Raw genomic sequence first — 22,321 nt, forward strand, 5'->3', positions numbered from 1 at the left:
GATTTCTGCTGCTTTGGCCAGGCTTTAGCCTTTCCTCCCATACTCAGGCAGAAAGTTAAATTAATTAACTTAATTTCCCGGACATGACCATGTTATTGCAACTTTTCATCTGGTATCACGACGTTTTGCTCCGGAGGGAACAGTGTGAAACACCTCGCAGCCTCTCCCCGCTGGGAACTCGAGCTCAGCTCCCAGTCCTCTTACAACATCCCAGAGCACCTGGTCCAGCCCCTCACTGCGAGGGCACCAACATCCCCAAGCACTAGGCTTTCAGTACACATTTTTTCCCCCCCAGCATCATTATTGCCAAATCTATCTTTTCCTTAAAGCTGTTACTACTAAAAGGTAAGTGCAATTCAATTTGCACTTACCGAGTTCCACAAATAATTCTTCCTTGCTCAGCAACATTTGCTTTTGCAGTGGAAAGCCCTAAGCTGAGCTCTACCTGCAAAAGAGCAGCCGTGTTTCTTTGGAAAAGGGTCGTGAGAGAGAAGCCAGCTTTTGGAGGCAGCCCTGTGGCACAGCCCCTGGGGGAGCCCTGGGCACTGCAGCTCACCCACCAGGACCTCTGCCCGGAGCTGGGGAGCACCGGGTGGGCAGCGGCAGCCTCGTGCTTACAGCACCTGCGCTCCCACCAGCAGTAAAACCGCTCCTGCCTGCCCTGGAGAGCAGCACATGGTGATACAGGGCAGCTTTGCAGATTACACCGATGGTTTTGCCTGATAGACGCAGGCAGGGGGAAGAAATGAGTTCCCAGCCCCCTCAGTGATTATCAGAGCAGCCCGTAAGAGATCAACCATGCACCAGCCCTAGAAGAAAGCTTCCACTCAGCACAGGTCCAAAGCCCGCTGTAAAAGCAGGAGGTTTTGCTGGCACAGGCTGAACTCTTGCCCCCTGTGCACTCAGGCTGTATATTTAATATTAGACCCCGTTCTTCCCCCTGCAGCGCTTCCATTGCTACAGAGACATTAATTTAAAGCACAAAACCTTGACTTGCTGCCCAGAGTGAGAAAAAGCCTCTTTCTCCTCTAAAAAAAACTTATAAAATGGGTGAAAAAAAAAAATAAATCTAACCTTTGAAGAGCCTCGGGAGGAGTGTGGAACAGCACCCACCCTGGTGCCCAGCCGGGCATCCATCCCTTGCACCCAGCCATAGACACCCATCGCAGGAGCTGGGAGGGAACCACCTCAAAGGGGTTGGGGCACCTTCATTGCAGAGAAACATTATTTTCTTTAGGATCAACAGATTTCTGGCTATAAAAATTTCCACGGCTAAAGCAGCAGTTATTGAAATAATATATTTCATGCCGAGACCCCGGCGCGGGTGCCACGCCGTTGAGTTTAACCCTCCCCGCTGCATCGCATCAGGTTTACGTCCATGTGCTCACAGCAAGCCCAGAGCATTTCAAGCGAGATTAAGGCAGCTCTGGATCGCAGATGCATTTGCAGGCCTGACACGTCAACACTCACGGACCAGGTCCTGCTCCCCAGCAAGCTGCATGCCTGGGGCTGGACCAGCAGGTTTTAACCAGTGGATTTGGAGAAGGAAAAAGTATTGTTGCAGATGCAGATAATCAGATACCGCGGGTCCTGGGGACGCCAAAGCAAGCCCTGTCACAGGCTGCCCTCCAAAACACCCAGCCCAACGCTTTTAAACAGCCTCCCTCCATCACGCTAATTTGTAGGGTCTCAAAACCACCACTCAGCAACGAATATTTATCAGAGCCCAAAGTGCACATTTGGCTTCGCAGAGTGAGACCTGGGGCTTCTTAAAGGATTAGCAGCCTCTGACAAATGCACTGTATGGGGACTGAAATCATATTTGAAACAATCCCCGCTCCCCCCAGGACAAGCTCTCTGCCTCAAGGCTGTAAGAATCAGTCTGGATCACCCGGCAGTAGGTTTCACACCAGCAGATGAGGTCCCCCAGCTCCTGGAAGGCTCTCTGGAAGACCCTTCCCAACCTTCTGCCCAGAAGACACCCATGGCTCCTCTCGCAGTCGCCCTCCCAGCTGTGCTGGCAGATGTTACAGCCAGCTGCCACCCCCGCGTCACTCATGGTCCTAAATAAGCCCCATCCCAGGGCCGTCACCCTGCCTGCACACAGGGGCTCTGCCCGCTCAGGCCTTCCCAGTCTACAGCTGGAGCAACAGGCGATGCTGGCTGTCCTGTGGGGTGATGCCCAGGGTCACTGCTCTGGTCCTCTCGCCATCTCTAAGTGCAACGGCTTAGGTGGGCTTTGGCCGTGAGTAACTTTGTCTCTTTCCTGCAGAGCAGAGGCACGTGCCACGGACCATTGTGGCTTTGCACCTTTGCCCTGGCTGTCCTGCCCCAGGTCTCAGCCTCCACGTCTTGGAGCACGATGCTCCCCGCGCATGCAGAGGGCTGCAGCGAGCACGCGGGGCAGCAGCAGTGCTTTGCCGAGGGATCGTGGGGCTCACCAGAAAACAACTTCTTCCTGTGTGCTCTCCCCTACACCTTGCACGGGATGCCCTGCAGACACCGTGAACATCAACCTGCTATTTCTACTACCAGACTCCCCAGCTCGTGGCACTGCTCTGCTGAGCAGACAGGCTAGCGCAGCGGCTGTGGAGATCACCCCGAGCACTGGCAGGCTCATTCCCGCACGAGCAAGAAGCGCGCATCCAGGCCTGTGGAAGGAAAGGCAATTTCCTCCTCGGCCAACTGCTTAGGTTTTGCCGGTGGCGTCAGACACTGAAGCCACGAGTGGGTCCCTAGACTATCTTTGACTACTCTTCCCTGCTTCATAAACTACTCACAGGCTGGGACACAAACCTGAAGGCTGCTCGCCAGGGCAGACGGCGTCAGGCTCATTCCCTTGCACACCAGGGTTGCTCTGCAGCAGTTCTCACACGATGGGTAAGTCCGCTCCGCAGAGGTGCATGAGCCTTGGCTGAAACACAAGCCCCAAGGACTTGTCTTCTCCCTCCAGGAGGGAAACAGTGAAAGGGTATCAGGCCTGAAGTGTAGCTGGTTGCTTGGGAATCAGAGGACACCTCCAGTTGACGTCAACGGAGAAGGTTGATTTTTGATGGTTTGGTGGGCTCCTGGGATGAGCAGGATGATACAGAGGCTAAATAGAGGGAAACCACATCTAAATGAGACCATGAAAGAGAAAACGTGGATCTACTTCACCCTCCCAACTTGAGGGCAACACTGAGAACCAGTCCTGAGCCACGCACAGCACAGAAAAGCATGGAGGATCTGTCCCAATGGGGCAGACGTGGCGCGTGGGTTCAGGGGAGAGCCTCCCACCCAGCCTCACCACTGGGCAGAGCAGAACCGGACCATCGGGCATGGGAATGGGACTCACCCTGGAGGCGAGGGACATCGGTTGAAGGGGGACGGGCCACAGCCCTGCGGATACGGGCACCACGCGAAATGGGAACAAGGACCTCTGCGGCTCACGCCTCGCTCCCTACAGAACCAGCGGGCGGGAGGGCTCGCACCCAGCTGGCTTCGAAGCACTCCAGCTCCAGCGAGCAAAGCACTGACAGAGCTGGACACAAACGCTCAGGTTTCCCCTCCTGGTTTTCCTGCTTTTCACTCACCGGTGGTTTTGGGGGGAAATTCAGCTGCTCTCACAGATTTCTTGCTGGAAATTGTATTTCAGTGGGATATTTTTTTATTATTCTACACCCCTCCCCATGCAGGCACTCGTCAGCACGTGTCTTGGATCAGCTAGGAAACCGGGCAGAAGCTCTAGCAATTTTTCTACCGTGAGCATCCTGACATACAAATGGGTATCCTTTGACCAAAAAGCTGCTTCAGCACCCAGACACCCCTTCCATGACCATCAAGAAACCGTTTTGTTTAATGAAATATCACATCACAACACAGGCACCCAGATGAAAAGAAGATCAGCAACAGAAACCAAGGTGATACTATAATTAACTTTTTCTTTTTATTTACACCACAAGAATAACAAGTTGTCATAATGTGGTACAAAATACTGGACTCCTAATAAAGTTGAAATTGAAGTTGGTACTGTCAGAGAAAAGACACCATTGGCCAGTAAAAAAAGAAAAAAGAAAAAAAAAGAAAAAAAAAGATAGAAGAGAAAAGAAAACAAAAAAACCCAAACAAAAACAAGAATGAGAAAAATATTCCAACTCCACCAAGAAAAAGAAAGGACCATCAGAAAATTTAGCACAAAGAATGCTACCATCACTTAAAGTAGGGTCCATACAATAAGAGTGAAATTGTGTCTAAATTACAGCGTAAACCGGTAGCTGCTACCAATGGTGACGTCATACTGAGCATGTATAGGTATAAAGTAGAATATAATATAGTTACAACTTTTTGATACTACATATCTGTAATAAGCTCTTGGGTGAATAATGTTTCAACCCCTCCCCCCACTTTTATATATATATTATATATATAAGTTTGTCATCCTCATAAATTGGAAAATAGCGCCTCCACTATGGAGCACAGAAAAGTGTTAATTTATTTTCTTTCAATAGGATACTTTTTCATCAATATCAAAGACAAAGTGAAGATGAGCTGAGAACGAGCTCAACTTCATGACAATGAAGAAACACATTTTCCTTTTGATGTAAAGTCTCGTTTTAAACCACAGTGTTGCACAGTACACGACTGTTTAAAGTGAAACCTAGCAATAATACATCATGTAAAAGTAATTTTAAAAAAGTTAACACAGCTGTGCTGAAGAGTTAACTCTTTAAAGTCCTCATCATTCATCTCCTTTGAATTAATGACTACGTGTATTGACAAAGGGTTGCATCCAACCTCCCCACCCAGCTGAGAAATCAAACCAAAATACCAACCCAAATTAAAAGGAAAAAAAAATAAAAATGACACAGGCAGTTTACTTTGTGTGTTCTGCGTAGTTTCCCTAAAAACACTGTTTCCACATAAATACAATAAACTCTATTATTGGTAAGTCACAAGTGCTAGATAAACGTCTTTTTTTTTTTTCTTCTTAAAATGAGAAATGTTTAAGTAGTCCTTTTTATTTACTCTTTAACAATAAAAAGCACGATTTCTTATTAAGTTCAGTAAGACGCAAAAAATGTTCCCACTCTCCTTCGTGTGTAGCTGTGTGGGTGCGTGCGTGGGTGCATGTGTGTGTGTGACAAGAACATCCCAACCTTTAGTCTCCGCAAATGCCACGAGAGGAAAAAAGAAAAAAAAAAAAAAACAAAACCAACCCAAAAAAACCCAAAACCACAAATTTTTTTTTTTTTTTTTCATTTTCAAAGCTGCCAAGTTTGGCGTGCAAAATCTGTATACAATATAAAGACATGCCAACCTTACAGACCATGCAACCTCAAGGTGTAGGAAACTTAAAAAAATATATTCATATATATTTATATATATATTTATATATATCAATGCCCGTAAAAGACATGGGCCCAAAAAAGTTTACAAAAGGAAGAATGGAATGAATACATGACTGTGACTAATAAAAAAAGGAATGTTTTGTATTGAAAGTAAAAAAAAAAAACAAAAAACCAAAACAAAACCCAAAACACAAAACCAAAAACCAACAAAAAACCCCAATGATTACTTGTGTACTGCAAACTGGGCCTCGCTTCTCTGTAAAGAGGATTTAAAGATGCTCTTTTCTTTCCAAGCAGGTACAAAGGATGCCCTGGGCAGCACCGTGCTGGGATGCAGGAGCATCCTGGGCTCCCACTCCGCTGGCACAGCCGCCCTACGGCAAAGTCATCTGAAATGAAGAAGCTAACGGCTCAAAAGGTGAAAAAAACCCGGTGAGCCTCAAAACGAGGGCTCTTCCCCCCCCTCTCCATGCCTGCACCGGCCCCGAAGAGCATCCCCACCCTGCCCGGGGAGCAGGCGCCGCTGCAAGACAAATCCGTATCGCCGGGAGTTTGGAGGAGACGAGCTCTAACATCTCAGGAAAAATCTTTCCATCCCTGGCAAAAAGCTGAGCGAAACGACGGAAAGAAATGAAGGTGGCATCCTGACAAGCTCCTCCGATTTTTAGAAAGAAACCAGCTCAGCACGGCCAGCCGGCGGCTCTCAGGAACGCAAAAAGAAAAGAAAAAGCTTTGCCACGACCGAGAGGAGAAATACACAAATCCTCCAGCGAAGAGCTGACAACAGAATCGATCGTGTAAACATGGTTACTGCCCACAGCGTGTACACGGCAAAAGGAAGATTTAAAAGTCAGTCACCAGACTCGGCAGCCAGATTAATTTTAGATCACAGCAGCAATGTGGTCAGTTGAAAAAAACCAAACCGCAACATCCCCAGGTACGTCGTGTTTTTACACGGGAAGATTATTTTTAGAACATGCTGAGGATGGTCCTACATGACCAAAGCTATTCAGAATTTTAGCACGTACTTGGGTTTGCAAAACTCAAATACAGTAGTGTCTGGTTTTTAAATTGCATTATAAACCAAGGAATAAAACAAAAGCCTCTTGCATTTGCTCACACATGTGATTATGCTTCAAATTCCTCCCGCAAGCGAGTCCTGAATGGAATGAAAACGGCTGCTTCGAGAACTGGAAAAAAATAAGTTACTGGAAGCGACCCCGTCAGTCGTCATCGTAACAGAATAAAATAATAATAATTAAAAAAAAAAAAGAAGAGCTACCCTTGGTTGTTCAGACGAGGGGTGTGTGCTATCCTACACTGCTGTAAGAAGGCACGTGTGTCAATCCGGTCTCCTCTAAGCTGCTCCATCTCCTCGCGGCAGGGCTTTGCTGCTCCTCCGACCCGCCGCTTGCAGGAGGTGACAGCCGAGGCTGGCGCAGGGCAGCCACCTCCTCGCAGGGGGGACAAACGCCTTTGGGAAAAGTTCTCCAACCCTACCAGCGCCGGGAAGAAGAAGAGGAGAGAAAGAGAGAGAGAGAGAAAGAGGACGGGGGGAGGTGTGCGTGCATGTCTGCGTGTCCGTCTGTCCGGCGGAGAGAAAATGCCAGCTGTCCCACGAGTGTCCCACAAGCCTTCCCAAGGGCAAGGGGCTACCGAAGCCCCCTGTGAGCCTCGCCACGATCCGCGCGGAGGACAAAGACATCGCCCATTGGAATACTACTACGTCGAAGGTACGAAAACTCCTTATTTTCTTTACACAGCTACTATAACAGAACTGAGGAAATATACAGTCGGCGGTATCATTATACAAAAGAGCCCATCGCATTCCCTCCTCCTCGATAAAACGCACCCTTTCTGAAAAATAAACTCTGACAATCTGCCACAGTTCCTTACGCCTGCAGAAAGCTGCTCACTGTACAAAAACACTTCAGAAAAAAAGGAAAAAAAATTAAAAAAAAAAAAAAAAAGGAAAACAATGTACAAGCCAGAAAAGTGGGAGGAAAAAAGGTTGTTTAGACGCTATTGCCATTCAGAAACAAAACCTGCCAAATAGAAAATAAATGTCAGAGTCACACAAACAAGGCTTCTTTAGGGTTTTGTGAAATATCAATATAAAAATTAACAGCAAATTCATAGTCTTTGCTATAAAAAACTCTTTTTTTTTTTCTGTTTGTTAGAAAAGGATCACAACTAAAAACCTTAAATTAAAATACAAATGTTTAGGGTAGTTGCCCAGTGGCTAACGTGTTGGCTTTCTGAAAAACTTTCCAACCTGTCATCTGAAAGTCCTCAAGTTTCAACCTGGATCCTTTTCCAAAAGCACCTTTTACGTTCCAATTCACAAATCTGTCCCTAGGGAGCTTCCAATGGCTACTGTTATAGTATGCATTTATTACATATATTTTTCTATAAATGCATCATAAATATTTTTATCAATAATTCATAGGAATCCGGTTTCTAAGCTTGGAATACATTTGGAATATACATTATACACATATATATATTTATACCTAACAATTTAAGCAATATCTCATGCTAGTTGCTTTTAATAAAAAGCATTCCAGTCTTAAACCTGCATTTGTGTCTAATACATGCTTCAACAACCAAATTGATAAGTTCAATTACTAGATAATGTAGAAGAGAGAAAACATTTGAAAATTTGTTTTTAAAAATGGTTGAATTTCAAAGACCCAACAGTATTTGCCACTTTCCTGGCAACTACCTTAATGGTTTTTTTTTTTGTTTTTTTGTTTTTTTTCCTTTGAAACAGCAATGAAAGAAAACAAAACAAATCCAAACTTGTAGACAGTTTTTGGAGACGCTCTGCTCAGCTGATGCCTGCTTCCCACCATCATGCCAGCACAAGCCAAAAAGTCTTCCTTCCTGATGGCAGTTCTCGGCTTTCCCAACCAGAGGAAAAATATTCACGAACTGCTGTGTTCTTTGTGTGTTTTTTTTTGTTTGTTTGTGTTTTTTTTTGTTTTGTTTTGTTTTTTACTTAAGGCATTGTTCCTCAAACTTCAGAAAATCCAGCTGCACCAAATCCATCAATTAAAAAAAAAGGCACAAACTCATCTTCAGATGGCTTTGGAGACAATAAAGCCGACTCCATCTGGGCTACCGTTTCCCCCCTTCTTTTTCCCTTTCCTTTAGATGTAAGATGAGTCCCTCTATCCCTGTCCCTCCCCATTAAAAATACACCATCTCCCATTGTTCTGGTTTCGACAAGAATGTCGTTGACTCACAGGCAGGCAAGAGCCATTTAAAAAATCCAAGAAATGAAACTACAAGATGGGTCGAGTGGTTCAAGCGGAGATTGCTGAATTGTGGGTAATCAAATTGTAAGCACCAGTTTTACGTTAAGGTTTGTTCATTTTATTTTCATATGTGTTGTTGAACCTTCGATTTTTTTTTTTTTTTTTGGCAACTCTGCCGAAGACTTCACGGGCGTTGTTCCCCTTTCCGCTCCCAGTGAGGACCAGAGGAAGAGTGCCCAGCATGTCAGTCCTTTACTGCTCTTCACCTGCATTTTTCTTTTTCAGCAAATATATACTGTAGACGCATATAGATATGGAGAGATTTTGTTTTCGGTTGCTTTGTTTTACACCTGGTTGTCCTTCCGTATTCTGGAAAAAACCGTGACAGGACGCAGGAGTAACAAGAGAAAGCTTCTTGGCAGAGCTTCAAGACAAAGACGAACAAACAGGAGAACTCCAGCTCGACGGTGAATGCTACAGGGGAGGTTCCTCTTCCATGGGTTCATCATCAGGTCTGAGCGGTTTCACAGCCAGGTAGGATGGGAAGGGAGGCAAGAAAGAAATGAGGGTTGAGCACGGCAGAGCTGGACAATTAGCGGTGCTAAGTCTCACGCCTTGCATTCCCATCACCTTCCCACCCACGCAGCTGTGCTCACCTGGAATTAAAACTTGCCACCGAGAATGGCTTTTAAGACAATACGGTTTTGCTTGCGCGATGTGAACATTTTTTTGCAGCAAAACCTATTTCCTATTGTGGTCCAAACCCACGCTCAGCTCTGGCTGGAGCAGAAGGGTTTGGCACCGTGTGCACCGTACTAAGGTCACACAGAGATCTCGTGGCACTGGTGTTCTGCAGCCCATGAGGTCTTTAGAGAACCCATGCAGGACAGGAGATGTGGGGAAGGCACGTGCAATGGTTAAAAGGATAGGATTAAGCTAGAAGGCTGCCCACCGTGTCTCCCCCTGCCTGGGCAGACTCCGAGACGCGACGATAAATGGGAAGCAAAGCGACTCACCTCTTCTCAGCTGGCTTCACGCCCACTGACAGAGATGCCATGGCTGTTACAGTCTCTGCCTCCTCGTTCTCGCACTTCTGAGCCTCAACCAGGGAGTATCCCACCGTGGAAGCGTAACGCTGGAGTGAATGCCAGTACTTGCCTGGGGCAGAGGTGAGAAGAGAGGCAGTCAGGACACCCGCACCGCCACAGGTCCAGCCCCACGCAGACAGCTGGAGAACTGCCTGGGGAACACTCCTCACGCCTCTGCAAAATGCAACCTCGATCCACGCTCATTCTCACTTCAAGGACCACCCTGAGGTGCCAGGAAGCTGCGGGTGGAAGCGGGTTCCTGCGAATGTGTGCCAAGGGAGCCCTGGCAAGGCCCGAGCGATCCCTGTCAGCTGTGACCATGCCACTGTACTAACAGAGGAGCTGCGAATGCTGCTGTCTTGAAAAACCAGATTTTAAATCCAAAAGGTATTGAGAGCATCGACAGACATGCACCCACACATCCCTTAAGGACACCTAGGATGTCAAAGCTGGGCTGCATTGCTGTCTGGCAACGAAAGACACTCTCCTTTGGCTAGGGAAGGAAGGCAGGAGGTGGAAACTGGATCTGCAAAAGGACAAAGGCGCAAGGAGTGCTGGAGGTGAGGATCCAAGCTGCACGGAGGTGCACAGCATCCCTCTGCCTTTATGAAAGGGGCGGCTTAGGTGCTCTAAAAAACCCTTGATGTTTCTTTTTCACTTTAAAACCCTCAGAAACTTTTACACCTAAGGAAAAATACGTGACAGGGAAGGACGTAGCCCAGATTTGAACTGGACACCTGCATTCAGTTGCTAACTCCAACGTTCTTTTTGTGGGCAAATCACCTCAGACTAAAGAAATCGAAGTTGTATTTACTTTTTACGTCAGCAGTCTGCCAACGTTTCTGACTGTAGAGCACAGGGAAGGCTTCAGAGGGAGAGAATAAAGGACGTTCTCTTGGCCACCAGGCAGGACACACCAAATTTACTGGTCACCCAAGAAGCCACAGCAAAGCCGGAAAGCAAGAACCCATACAGTGAGGCCAGCCGATGGGGAAGAGGGACTTGTTTTCAAACATCTTCACTTCTCCTGTGCTATGCAGCAGATCTGAGGATCTTAGTCAAAGCCCCTTTTAATTTGCTGAGCTCATTTTAAGGGAAAAAATACATTCATTGGCTGGCTCAAGGTGCTGCTGAGGTGCCCCATCGGTGCTAAGCACTCACTCTGCAGAGCAGCTTCTGGAAATGGAACTGTAATTTCTAAAGACACCAGGCATTTTTCATGGGGAAAAAAAAAAATAATAATCCTTTGCTGTCTATTAAGCTCTGTTTTTGCCATATAAAAGGGAGATTAGCCCCCCTCCAAGTTTTAGACCATGGGAAGATGACAGGACATAGCAGCGGGATCCCCATGTTACTCAGGCTCTTTCGTGCCATTCCCCAAGAATATCCCTAGGAAAGCTTCAACTACAATGTTTTTAACCTCCCCAGCTAAATAAACCTAGAATATTAGCAACTTTATGCAATGCTGTTTAACTTTCATGCCTATCCATTCTTCATTAATGGGTGCCACAACACCCAACGAGACAAGTTACTCAGAGATCCTTGAATGCTTTTGAAGTGGTAAGAGCACACTCTAAGCACAGGACGGCCTGTCCTGTCCTTTACAGAGATTTTAGAGGTTTTAATACTAATTCCTCCTGAAGTGCTAAAGTATTTCCCTGAATCAACTGCTCCCCGTGCATCACTCGATCCTCTACTGCACGCACAGTAAGACCAGCTTGTGGCTGCACAAATCCAGCTCACGATTCACAAATGAGGACAAGGGAACATGGAGTTGCCAAGATGATGGAGAAGTCAAATGGGTGTCCCACGGGGCAACCCGACAGGGAACCAGCTGCGTGAATGGGGCTGTACTCACTGTGTATCTCAATCACTTTCTCCATTGAATGCACTGCATTAGCGTTTGCTCGCTGCTGGAAAACCTTTTCTGGAAGAGGATCAAGCTGGAAAGAAAGAGGAACACCGAAGAAATGTTATCTCAAGTTAGAGACCAGGCATTAAGAGCAATTTAGCAAAGGGCTCTGCCGTATCAAGCCTCGATTCCATTCCCTTTGTTCCTGTTTTCCACCTTTAGTTAAACATCCAAATACACAGACCTCCTAAGTGCTCTTGTGATACTCAGTGCAGCCTCCTCCGCACACAAAACGCTGCAGCTCCGCTGGGCTTAGCAGCCGTGCAGCACGGGGGCTGCTCCTAAAGAACTCGCTGCAGCCACTGATTGGACCGTACAAAGAGGCACTATAACACAGACCCGAAAAATAAGGCTGCTTTTACAGCGGATCTTTATAAACTATTTCTCAGATCTACCTTTTTGCAAAGTTTTCACTCTTAAGACAACAAAAAAGTGCAAATACAAGGGACTTAAAACAGCCACGCTTCTGGTTTTCCTCTAAAGAAATAAAAGGTGTAGCTTTTTAATTCTGCTGAATACCTAATGCAGCATATTTATTAACTCTTAACTGAAAAAATCTGTACCCTAGGAGTAAACAGCCTAATTTTCATGCAGAGAAAACACAAAACCTGCTTTAAAGCCACACTCAGCATGACTATAACTGCAGTCACCGTCAATGCCTCTTACCAGCTGCTGGGTTAGTTTTGCCGGGGCAGAGCAGCATTAGATCTGTAAGTTAATCCTTAAAAAAACTGCCTTGAAGTTACTGGTAAAGGCTCATAATTAGGTATTCAAATTTAGGCTTTTTGATGCTGGCTTCTTCCCTTTGCTCTTTGTACAAAACTGTGACAACTTTATACAAAAAAGAACGTGCTGCTGGTATTGAGAATTTAAGTTGAAAGACGACAGAGCAGGAGTCCCGAAAATGTTCAGTGCACACGCACATAACAGGCAGGTATCGTTCTGGGCTTGGCTGCTTTGATGCTCTAAATGCAAACAGCAGGTAGATGACTTCTGTTTGCTGTGAGCCACACACCACCCTCCCAACGGCAGCGCTGCCTTTGCTACCGACTGTTCACAACAATACAATATCAAAGCACTAAGAACAATTTACCTAAAAAGGAACATGGGACGACAAGCGTATCTTCATTTGGCTACACAGGGATGAATTAGGAAATGCCACTTTAAAGAAGCTCCTCTAAGTCCTGCTCCAGTTACACCAGAGCAAAGCTCTGCGGCATGGATCTACCTGTAAAAGCCTGGATACGAAACCTGCATGGGCAGTACGATGCTGATGGAGCTGCCTTGCAGGACTGTACTAGCCAAGGGCTGGTTTGGATGCAGTCCCCACCGGCAAACCCACACTGCTGCCAGCACAGAGCACTCCAGCCCAGGGCTGTGAAATAAGCTATCCCAGCAAGGAGGTGGTTTTGCCACCGGAGCTACGTCTCCGTCAGAGATTTCAGCCATCCCAGCTGTATCAGGCAGGGAACACACATCTCTGCTGACCAAGCGGTGCTGGCTCACAGCAGTAGCGTAGACCACTGAGACCATGCTTTGATCAGCACAGCTGTTTTAAATAAAGAAATAAAATTGCTCCTAAACTAATAGTGCTTTAGAGTAAAAAGCTTCTGCACACTTTGAGACTCACTATACAGAAAACTAACATCCAAACTAGGTGCACATATCACTTTGCTTTGGGGTGCAAGTTCTCCTGCCACCCAGGAGAAGAGTTGCCCTTGCAGTCTGCAGTCAGGAGGTTACAAAACTACCAGGGGATCCAGTTCACCTTTACATTGGCACAGACAAATGCACTATGGTGACCGACTGGCAACAGCTCCAGAGCTCCCTGCAGCAACGAAGGACATCACTTTTCCCATTCTGCAGGCATGAAAGTGCTCTGGCAGCCAGGGCAGGGGAAAGAAGTGAGAATGAGAAAAGGAGGAGAGCAAGAGAATGCTGTCTCCTCACTTGACAGCATTTCCTCCTGCTTTCTAGAAGATATTTTCCTCTCATCTGCTAGAAAGCTCAGCCTGTATCCACCCCAGCCCCAGCAGCCTTTGGTCAGTACAGAAGAAGAGGAACTAGATCAACACCCTGAAAAACCACATCCTTCTCACGCTGTTTTTTACGCTGCTTGTTCGCGAGGTGGGTGCCATGGAGCAGCAAACCAGGGCTCTATCTGGTGGCAGAAAACATCAGTAAAGACAACGAGCCTCAAACATCCTCCTCCATCAAGACCGTGGGGGTGCATCCCAGGCACAGTCTGTTCTGCAGGGAAAGCATGCGTGGTCTTTCCCGGAGGAAAGCTGCTAACAGCACTGCTGGAGGGTTTAGTTTTTACTTGCTTTCCTTTAAAAAATAAACTCAAGGAGAGGAGAACGCCTTCTTCGACTGGGTTACTCTTCTCACCCTGAGATGACCATCCTCTGAAAAGCTAGAACTGTGCCCTTTGCTGTTTACGAAGTTGTTAAACCTTTTATTGTTGCAGCTATGATAGTTGCTTCAATTCCCACTGGACGAGAAGCCTGAGCTCAAATAAAACTAACCCACAGCTATAATTAGTTTGTTGTGGGGTTTTTTTTCCCCATTTTTTTTTCATTCTCAGGAAGGGCCAGCAAAGACCTCACAACACATTCATGGGGCTCCTGCCCTCCTTCGGAAACAGCAGCAGCACAGTAACACTGCACAGGCATGGCTCCAGCAGCAGGCAGGAGTCAGGGTGGCCTCCCTCCGTGGCACCAGCATGCCTCTCAGGAAAGGAGCTGGATCTGCAGCACAGAACTTCCAATTTATTAAAAAAAACAAACAACGATTATAATAAAAAATGATGAAACATTATAAAAAGGTCATCCAGCGGAAGGAGATGGGGTTATTTGCTTTCAGCAGATGACTCTGGGGAGGATACTGGTTTCCTCTGGCACAACAGGAGTCTCTGGTAGGTCAGGACGCCTCAGTAGAGCAGCTCTACTTGGTTCACGTGCATGGCCAATGGCTTGGATTAGACTCATAAGAGCTCAAGACATCTCACAACCAACTACATACTCAAGAAAAAACTTTCCACAGATCTGATGCTCTCCAAGCCCATCTTTTTTCCTTTCTTTCCCTCTTGCTGCCCCTGGTTCTCCAACTAAGAACATGAATTCGTCACAAACCTCCAAGGTTGGGTATCCAAAACAAGAGATGTCCACAGCTGTTAATTGTCTCTGAAAATAGCAGTCAAGGTCCAACCAGGGATATTCCCCAGAAAAGAAGCAGACACAGTTTTACAGTTAAAAAAAATATATAAAAAAAATCAACGGCAAAGTTTAACTGCAACTTCTGTTCAAAGCCAAGAGAAGCTGCAGCCAAGAGATCTGCTCTTGCGACCACATGGCAACCATTCCATAGGTACTTTGTGAGGACTAGAAATTGCTCCATTCCAGATTTAATAATTATGGATTGCACTTTTTATAAATACTCCACTCTAAAAATAATTCTAGTCCAAATTGGCTTCTGTACGACATTAAGTGAAGGCAAAAGCAATTCCTGGACAAATCTTTTAAGTAAGAGCTTTCTAATGCCTCTCGGCTGATAGTGATATAAAGCATGCAACATCAGGCGGCCCGGCCACACGTGTGAATCGTTTCCATTGCATGCTCCTCCTCCCGAAATAACACTCACAGACAACGGCCTCACCCATTGCTCTCCTGGAAAAAGAAGAAAATATCTCTGGGCTTCAGGCAAAGGTTTTAAGCACCTGCTTATTATCACCTTCTTGTTTATGCAGGATGTCCAGAGTCTGACACTGGACACATCTCCGCTACTTGGGCCTGAAAAACGACAAAGCATTTGTAGCAGCAACAGGCAGCACTGCGAGAGCTTCTGAGCTCCAGGACCACGTCCCCCAGCACGTGCCTCCCATCTCTCTCCCCACCGTTAGCAGCTCCCGTGATACAGGAGCTCCACACCCTGGTCCAGGCATGGTGCTGGCATGGTGCTAACGCTACTGATGCTCCAGTGCTTGAACAGCTGCATTGCTCCCTGGGAAGAGACAGTTCACAAACACCATTCACCACGGGGCAGAAGCTGGTTTGAAGGGTAAAGGCTGGTGATGCCCATGATGGAGTGAGCAATTCTGCATGGCTGCTGCCTCCTCGGCCCTCCAGCGCTGCTGGCACGCTGCTCTCAGAGGCTGCTCTGAGTCCTTTTAGAACACGCTTTGGGTAATGTGAGAGGAACGGGGCTTACTGGTCTAAATTACGACCAGCAGATCTTCCCTGCGTTATGCCCATCTTTGATTTTTCAACTGAAGTTGTGTTAGTTTTGCACAACTAAAGTTGCAACTAAAGCAATATACGTACACTTTCAAGCGACTTTGCCTGGTGCTAACTCATTTCACATTAAAATAATCTGCTGCAAAGCTAAAGCTCTGTTTTAATTTCCTGGACAGTTGGGAACAAGCCGGCTCTTGCCTTTGCCGAACGCGCTTTCCGAAGGGGGAGTTTTGATCTTCACCGGTGAACGCAGACGCTTTGGGGACTGGCACCGTTCCCCTCATTTCCTACCATTTCCCCGTGTAACTCCAGCACTGCTCTTCAGCCAGCAAACCTCCCCACAGCCCGTCGCTGGCCGCAGCTGGCTGTCCATGTGCACGCATGCGAAATCGTCTAACACACTGTATATCAAACTTCATCAAAGGGTTGTGGGACAAAGCAACAGCAGTTCCCTCCAACTTCCTTGCATTAAAAAGATTTTATAAAAGACCTTGATAAAACTAGTGTTTCCTGCTTTTTGATGTGCGGGTAAGTCAGGGAACATTACCATGATATCTGCGCAGCCTTATAGCCCACCTAGGAAAAGCAAGAACAGGTCCATCTTTAAGTATTTTAAAAGTGCCTTATAACTGTCCTGATACACTGATTAAAAAAAAAAAAAAAGTTTGGTGTTTTTTTTTTTTTTTTTTTTTTTTACCTTTAAGGATCAATATTCATTCTGCTAAATGAAACCACTCAGGCAGTTGACAACATCCAAGCTATCGTGAGTGCTGAGATCTCCCCAAGGCCTCGCACTTCCAAACACGTTTGTGGCTTGGATCAAGTGCTAATTTATTGCACACAGATTTTCACACCACATTGCAGTCACCCGCCTGCATCGTAGGGGCACGTTAAGCAAGAGGAATGACATCCTTCACACGTTATTTCCTCTGTCTCCCCTTCAAAGCCCATCCTGCCACCAGGGCCAGCTGCACCCCAAGGTGGATGGAGCTAGAGGAATTGTCTGTGGTGACACCAGTGCCATCAGCTGTCAGTTTGAGATGGGTGCTACAATAAAAACTCCATTGCTTCCCAGGCTGAGGTAGCAGCTGGCTACCTGTGTTTTCGGCTGTCCCAAGGGCTGAGCACAGGCTGGCATGTTGGCTCAGTTACCCGTGCTGAGAGCCTTATCGGAACTGCCCGGCCAAGCACAAGGAGCAGATGCTCTCTGGATGCTTGGAGATGGGATGCTGGATGATTGAAGATGGGATGCTGGATGATTGAAGCAGATACTTTTGATGAATCCCAGCTGTTTTATCTCTTGGACTGGTTAGTGAGGTTTCCCCAGGCACTGTTGCCCTTCACGTGGAGTATGGATACTACAGGACAGAGCACTCCTACAACTGGAGGTCAAACATAGCTGATCTGCGCCTCCACACAGATCCAAGCTCCCTGTTCCAACTTCCCAGAGCTGAGAAAGTCTGATGGGTCACTGAACTGCAACCATAAAGTCAGAGCAAGTCTGCTCAGGGCGGGTCACCATCGTCCCCCAAAGTCAGCTCCCACTGGAGCCAGAGCCAGAGCTGAAACGCTGCTTGGCTGCTCCTCTCTGTGGTGCTGCACCCTCAGGTGTTGACTATCTGCCCTCCCTCAGCTCCTGCCCCAAGAGTGTCTTCCGCAAAGAGCGGTGATGAGAGAGCCTGTTTGTGCTTTCCAAGGCAGGTGAAAGCTTCAGAAGGAACCTCCTCCTTCTACCATCTGACAGGTCTGCCTTCAGAGGTCATCTCTGCAGCCTCGTCCTGTCCTGTTACTCTTACCACGGCCTTTTGAGATTTGCTCGTTTCCACAAAGTGCTGAGGGCAATCTCTTAATTAAAGCGACAACCTAAACCAATTCAAACACACTACCCAAGCCGTTAATGCTGTCCGAGGTTTCACAGCCACCTCCAACTTCAAATCGCTGTGGCTGCTTCCCCAAGGCTGAAATTCTTAGCTACAGGGATTTTTAGCTTAAGGGATCACCCTACGCTGCTGTTTTAATTCGGGCTATCAATCCTCAATGATTGCTTTGAACAGCTCCAGAGCCCCTGCTATACCAGAACGCCCACAGCAGATACCAAGCGGGGACTGTGCCTGCAGCCGCAGGCTGAGCAAGCAGCCAGGTGGAAAATGGATGCGGGGCACTTTTGCAGTCTACCATGCCCATCCAAGACAACCATTTGGACTTATGTGGAGAACAGGTGTCCAAAAGTGACGAATGAACCAGGAGGGAGGCTTGACCCAAACTAACCAGTTATTCATACTCAAAAGCCCAGAAATTATACAGAAAATACGCTTCTTGAACAGAAGCATATGCAAAGGTACAGACACAGCAGATGCAAAAGAGCCCGAGTCTGAGATTTCGCTGCAGATAGCCGATTTCTGTATTTCATTGCTGCCCTGTTTCTGTAGTACATGACCCTGAACTCTCCAAGCCCAAAGACATGTCAACAGCCACCACTCTAGACCTTCTAATCATCAATCACATTTGAAGAAAGGTAGGTGTGAGCTGCTCATTTGGTGCCGGCTGCAGCGGGTGCTGATAGCCAGGCTGCATCAGGGAGGAGGGGCACAGGGAATTAACATCATTTCCTCCTTAATTCCACTGACATTAAAAGTATGGCGGGGTGGGGGGTGCGAGGTAGAAAAGCTAAAGTATCTAGAGTTTCCTCTGCAGGAAAATACCCCTCCCTAGAATCCAAACCCTAGATTTCCTGGGTGTACTTCTCTGTCTGGCTCTTATCTTGCAGTCACACCCCCTGGCCTTTCCAGCCAACTTCTGTGATGCAGCTGAGGCTTTTCCAACGCAGCAATGTGCAGGAGACAGAGAATGTAACATCGAGGAAAAAATACAATTGACACCAACGTCAAGCAAGCTGCCCAGCACGGCAGGCACAGGCTGTAGTGCTAGAGAGGGGCTCGCCAAAGAGAGGGGAAGGCTTGGACAACGCCTTCAGAAAGAAATGAGACTAACCAGTTATTTTCTGAAGAGCACAAAACAAATTATATGGGTAAAGAATAAACCCCAAATCCAATTCTTACTTATTTCAATCCTTATAATATAGATTGCCAAACACAGGTAGCTTTTAAACAAATAAAGCATCCACTCTTTACATCAACGTATGTCAAAAGGACCCAAAACAATGACAAAAACTTGGCGGATTGACTGTTTTGGAGGATCAGATGCCCAGATTCCAGGGGGGTGGAGGTCATGGCCCCTGGTTTTGCCTGTCTCCGTACCTCGTTTCCCAGCAAAGCAGAAACACACGCTTCCGAGGCATCGCAAATGGCAGTCAGGTCATGGCCTCCTTCAAGGGCCAGGACGACGCGACCCCCAGCCAGGCCCATCAGCTGCTTCGTCAGGTACCCGAAGCCTGTAAGGAGGGAAAAGAGGAAATGCAGGAGAAGGGCAAAGGTTGCGGCTGGAATCAGGCTCCTGGCGAAGGATCAAAGAATTATAGAAAGGAATTACATCATATTAAAAAACCACAAGGGATCTGAAAGGACTCAATGTGTAATATAAGCCAGGTTGGATTTTAATACACTCGCTGCAGAATTCCAGCCACGCTTCCCCGCTGGACCGGCTAAGCCATGTGCACCGCAGGATGGATCCGTATCTCCCCCACGAGCACTACGCTGCAGTTTATCCCAGGTGAGAGGCACCACCATCCTCCCTACCACCCCTCAGCACCCTGAATTAAATACAGCAGCAAATATCTAATGAGAAGGAAGGAAAGGGGATGGAAGGAGGCAGCTTTTTGCCCTGCTTCGGAAGATGCCGAGTCAGAGCAGTCATGGGGGAGGCACAGGGAAGGGAGGAAGAGAAGGGGAAATCTGTAAAATTGCTGCCGGTGCTTTCAGTTGCGATAGCAGCATCGCAGTGCCCCAGAGATATCTGACATCTAGTTCTTAACAGACATTTCTTCCCGTATATAATATGCTATAAAAATTCCTGGGGCACGCGGGACTTTGATCATATGACACACAATACATTTCTACCCTTTAAACAAAACAGAACCAAGCTGAGAGGATTTAAAAAACGTGTCCTCAAAGCAACCTTCCCCCTCAAATAAAAAGATAAATAATAAAAAAAATCCAAACAAAAGAAAATCTAGGGCATTTCTACCCTCTGTCCACACTCCCTGCTTTCTGTTTTGCAGTGACCCCCGCGAATGCCTTTGCAAATTGGCAAATTAACAGTCAGATAAAAAGATTCATGGCTGACCCCATAACCGTTTTGTGAGAGCAGCAGAGCATGGGAAACTCAACAAGCAGGTAAACAAGACCTTCTCATTACAAAGTGTTTCTGGATATCTTAAATAACTTGTCTCTTGTAAATCTATTTCACTTTATTCTATTATAAAGTTTATAGGTTCAGCTACCTTACAAGGTTCTGAAGTTCACCGTAGAGAGTAAGTTTCCTGGCTGAAAGAAACTCTTAAAAAATAATAATAAAACCTCTTTGCAAGAGAAACTGTCTTCTCAATGGACTTGAATGAAACAGTGCCAGATAAACCCAGCATAACTAAGGGCAGGAGGGAGGGAATTTCGGTGCATCTCCTGGGCAATGCAAAACATCACGGATCCAAAGCAAAAAGGAGCTTTTTGTGGGCCTGTATAATTGCTTCAAAGGTGGAAAACAAAACTACTCGGCTCGATTTTTTCATAAGGTATCCTGACGGAAGAAATGGACTTCTGCTACCGTTCAGAGCAAGGTATACTGCTTACATCTGGCATTGCCTCTTTCTGCAATTTTGCATTAAAGTAAGTGTAACACTAATTCAGCAGCTGTCTTCTGCAGAGATGTGACTACAAATATCTAATTTATTTGCACTCAAAAGTGAAATATGCAACGCTTCAAGGAAATGAAGGCTTCAGCCCGACCAAAATAAATATGGTACAGTGACAGAACACATGAATATTCAACAAAAAAGGCTGAAAAGTTTGCCATTGAAATGAAAGATCTGAAGATAGACCCCAAAACGTTAAAACCTGCAAATACTGCACTGTAGTCCCCAGGACAGCAGCAATTCACACCAGTTTTGGATCTCTGCTCTTGTAAATCCACAACTTACATTTTGCTGATAGATTATATCCTCCAAGGGGTGTGGGATGGCCTTCCACCGCATCGAAACCAGATGACACCAGCACAACATCTGGGGCAAATTCATTGGCAATGGGCATTACTACCGTTCTGCAACAAAAATTTAACAATGGCAGACACGTTACTTTGGCTCTTGAACAAATGTAGGAACACTTAAACCATCTTGAGCAAGCCCGTTATAAAAGCTGGTACTATTACTCCATGGTAGTGAAGCCCATCTCCTATTTTCTAACAAGGTGAGAGCCTGGCAGACAGAACGCCTTGTAACGCCACACGGTACAGTTCTGAAGTTTATCTCATGTTAGTTTTTTCAGTGAGGTATATTATTTCCTCCATCAACAGCCGCACGTTTTGACTAGGGAAATAACTTGTCATATGCAGCATTTCCCACTTGAGATCATATCTCGCTATACGTACAGGGCATGAGGACATAAGCAGAAAATACGGGGGCATCTGGCACAGGCTGCAAAATCACCTGGGAAACCTCTCCGATGGCAGCTTTGGTTTGTGGCACTCCTTTGAAATGCCTTCTTTAGCCTTTGCAGCATCTGCAAAGCTATTAATTTTTTTACCTTGTTGCACTTTTCATTTACCATAATGAAAGGCTGAGGATGTCACATGGGGCAAAAAGCTTTAATATGCAAATATCCCACCAAATACACCTCTCCAAACTCTGGTTCCCCATCCTCTAACATTATGTTCACTAAAATTGGACTGAATTGCTTAGCATCCATAAACTATTATCTGTTTAGGCTGGTTTTTAATTAAACAAGAGGTCTGTGTCTATGGTTTCTCAGCAACAGGCCTTTTCCCATCGATCTACTCAATTTCTGTTCAAACCCACACAAGTTGCAAACATCCCATTTCCCACATCAAGATGCCATGTAAACAAAACTGGAAAGTTGAGCAGAGAGCAAGTAGTTGCTTCTTCATCTAACAGCTCCAGCACAAACACGGCAGAACTGAAATTACAGCAAGGAAAATAAGTCCCAGCAACGGAGCTTCTTAATAATTACAATCCAGACATCCCCAGTCTTTTCTCATTAAGAAAGCCCATTGCACGCGCTCTTGGATGAACACCTCGTGCCTCCAGTTCACGCTGGGGTACCCACGTGCACGGGGCTTGGAAGTTGTTTTGCTTTTTTCTGTTGGGCACTGATAACTGCAGGAAATGGTAGAAAAGCAACAAGGCGCACAGAGGGCTGTAAATCTCCATGTCAAGGCTCTTTATACAGAGTAATATTTTCCAAGTTACGCTCCTTTGTTCTTTTTCATTATAAATGTACCCACCGAATCTTCAAAGTATCCCTGGGCAACCTGACCAGTGCCGTCCCTTGCTGGTACCAAAGACAACAGTATTTCCCCACTTCCCCATCCT

General features: G+C 46.4%; 1 protein-coding gene, 1 long non-coding RNA gene and 1 pseudogene across 16 annotated transcripts in view; all 3 read right to left on the reverse strand.

Moving 5' to 3' along the window:
* Positions 1 to 3,834: 3,834 nt before the first annotated feature.
* Positions 3,835 to 5,165, reverse strand: LOC121092631 (annotated as a pseudogene).
* Positions 3,912 to 22,321, reverse strand: part of HDAC4 (histone deacetylase 4) — a 266,734-nt gene continuing 248,324 nt past the window's right edge. For all 15 annotated transcript variants that reach the window (XM_040604243.1, XM_040604241.1, XM_040604242.1 and 12 more), the window contains 5 exons: positions 20,915 to 21,033; positions 19,080 to 19,213; positions 11,534 to 11,618; positions 9,604 to 9,745; positions 3,912 to 9,101 (listed from right to left, as the gene is read on the reverse strand). In XM_040604243.1, the coding sequence (XP_040460177.1) occupies positions 9,062 to 9,101; positions 9,604 to 9,745; positions 11,534 to 11,618; positions 19,080 to 19,213; positions 20,915 to 21,033 (520 nt within the window). In that variant the 3' untranslated portion in view covers positions 3,912 to 9,061. The remainder of the gene's footprint in view (positions 9,102 to 9,603; positions 9,746 to 11,533; positions 11,619 to 19,079; positions 19,214 to 20,914; positions 21,034 to 22,321) is intronic.
* LOC121092759 lies at positions 11,651 to 16,149 on the reverse strand. Its single transcript, XR_005829374.1, has 3 exons — positions 16,138 to 16,149; positions 13,970 to 13,979; positions 11,651 to 11,710 (listed from the first exon to the last, which is right to left on the reverse strand). It is a non-coding gene; the product is annotated as an uncharacterized LOC121092759 (long non-coding RNA).

The sequence above is a fragment of the Falco naumanni genome, chromosome 8 (genome assembly GCF_017639655.2).
Source record: "Falco naumanni isolate bFalNau1 chromosome 8, bFalNau1.pat, whole genome shotgun sequence".
In the NCBI taxonomy this organism is placed as follows: Eukaryota; Metazoa; Chordata; class Aves; order Falconiformes; family Falconidae; genus Falco; species Falco naumanni.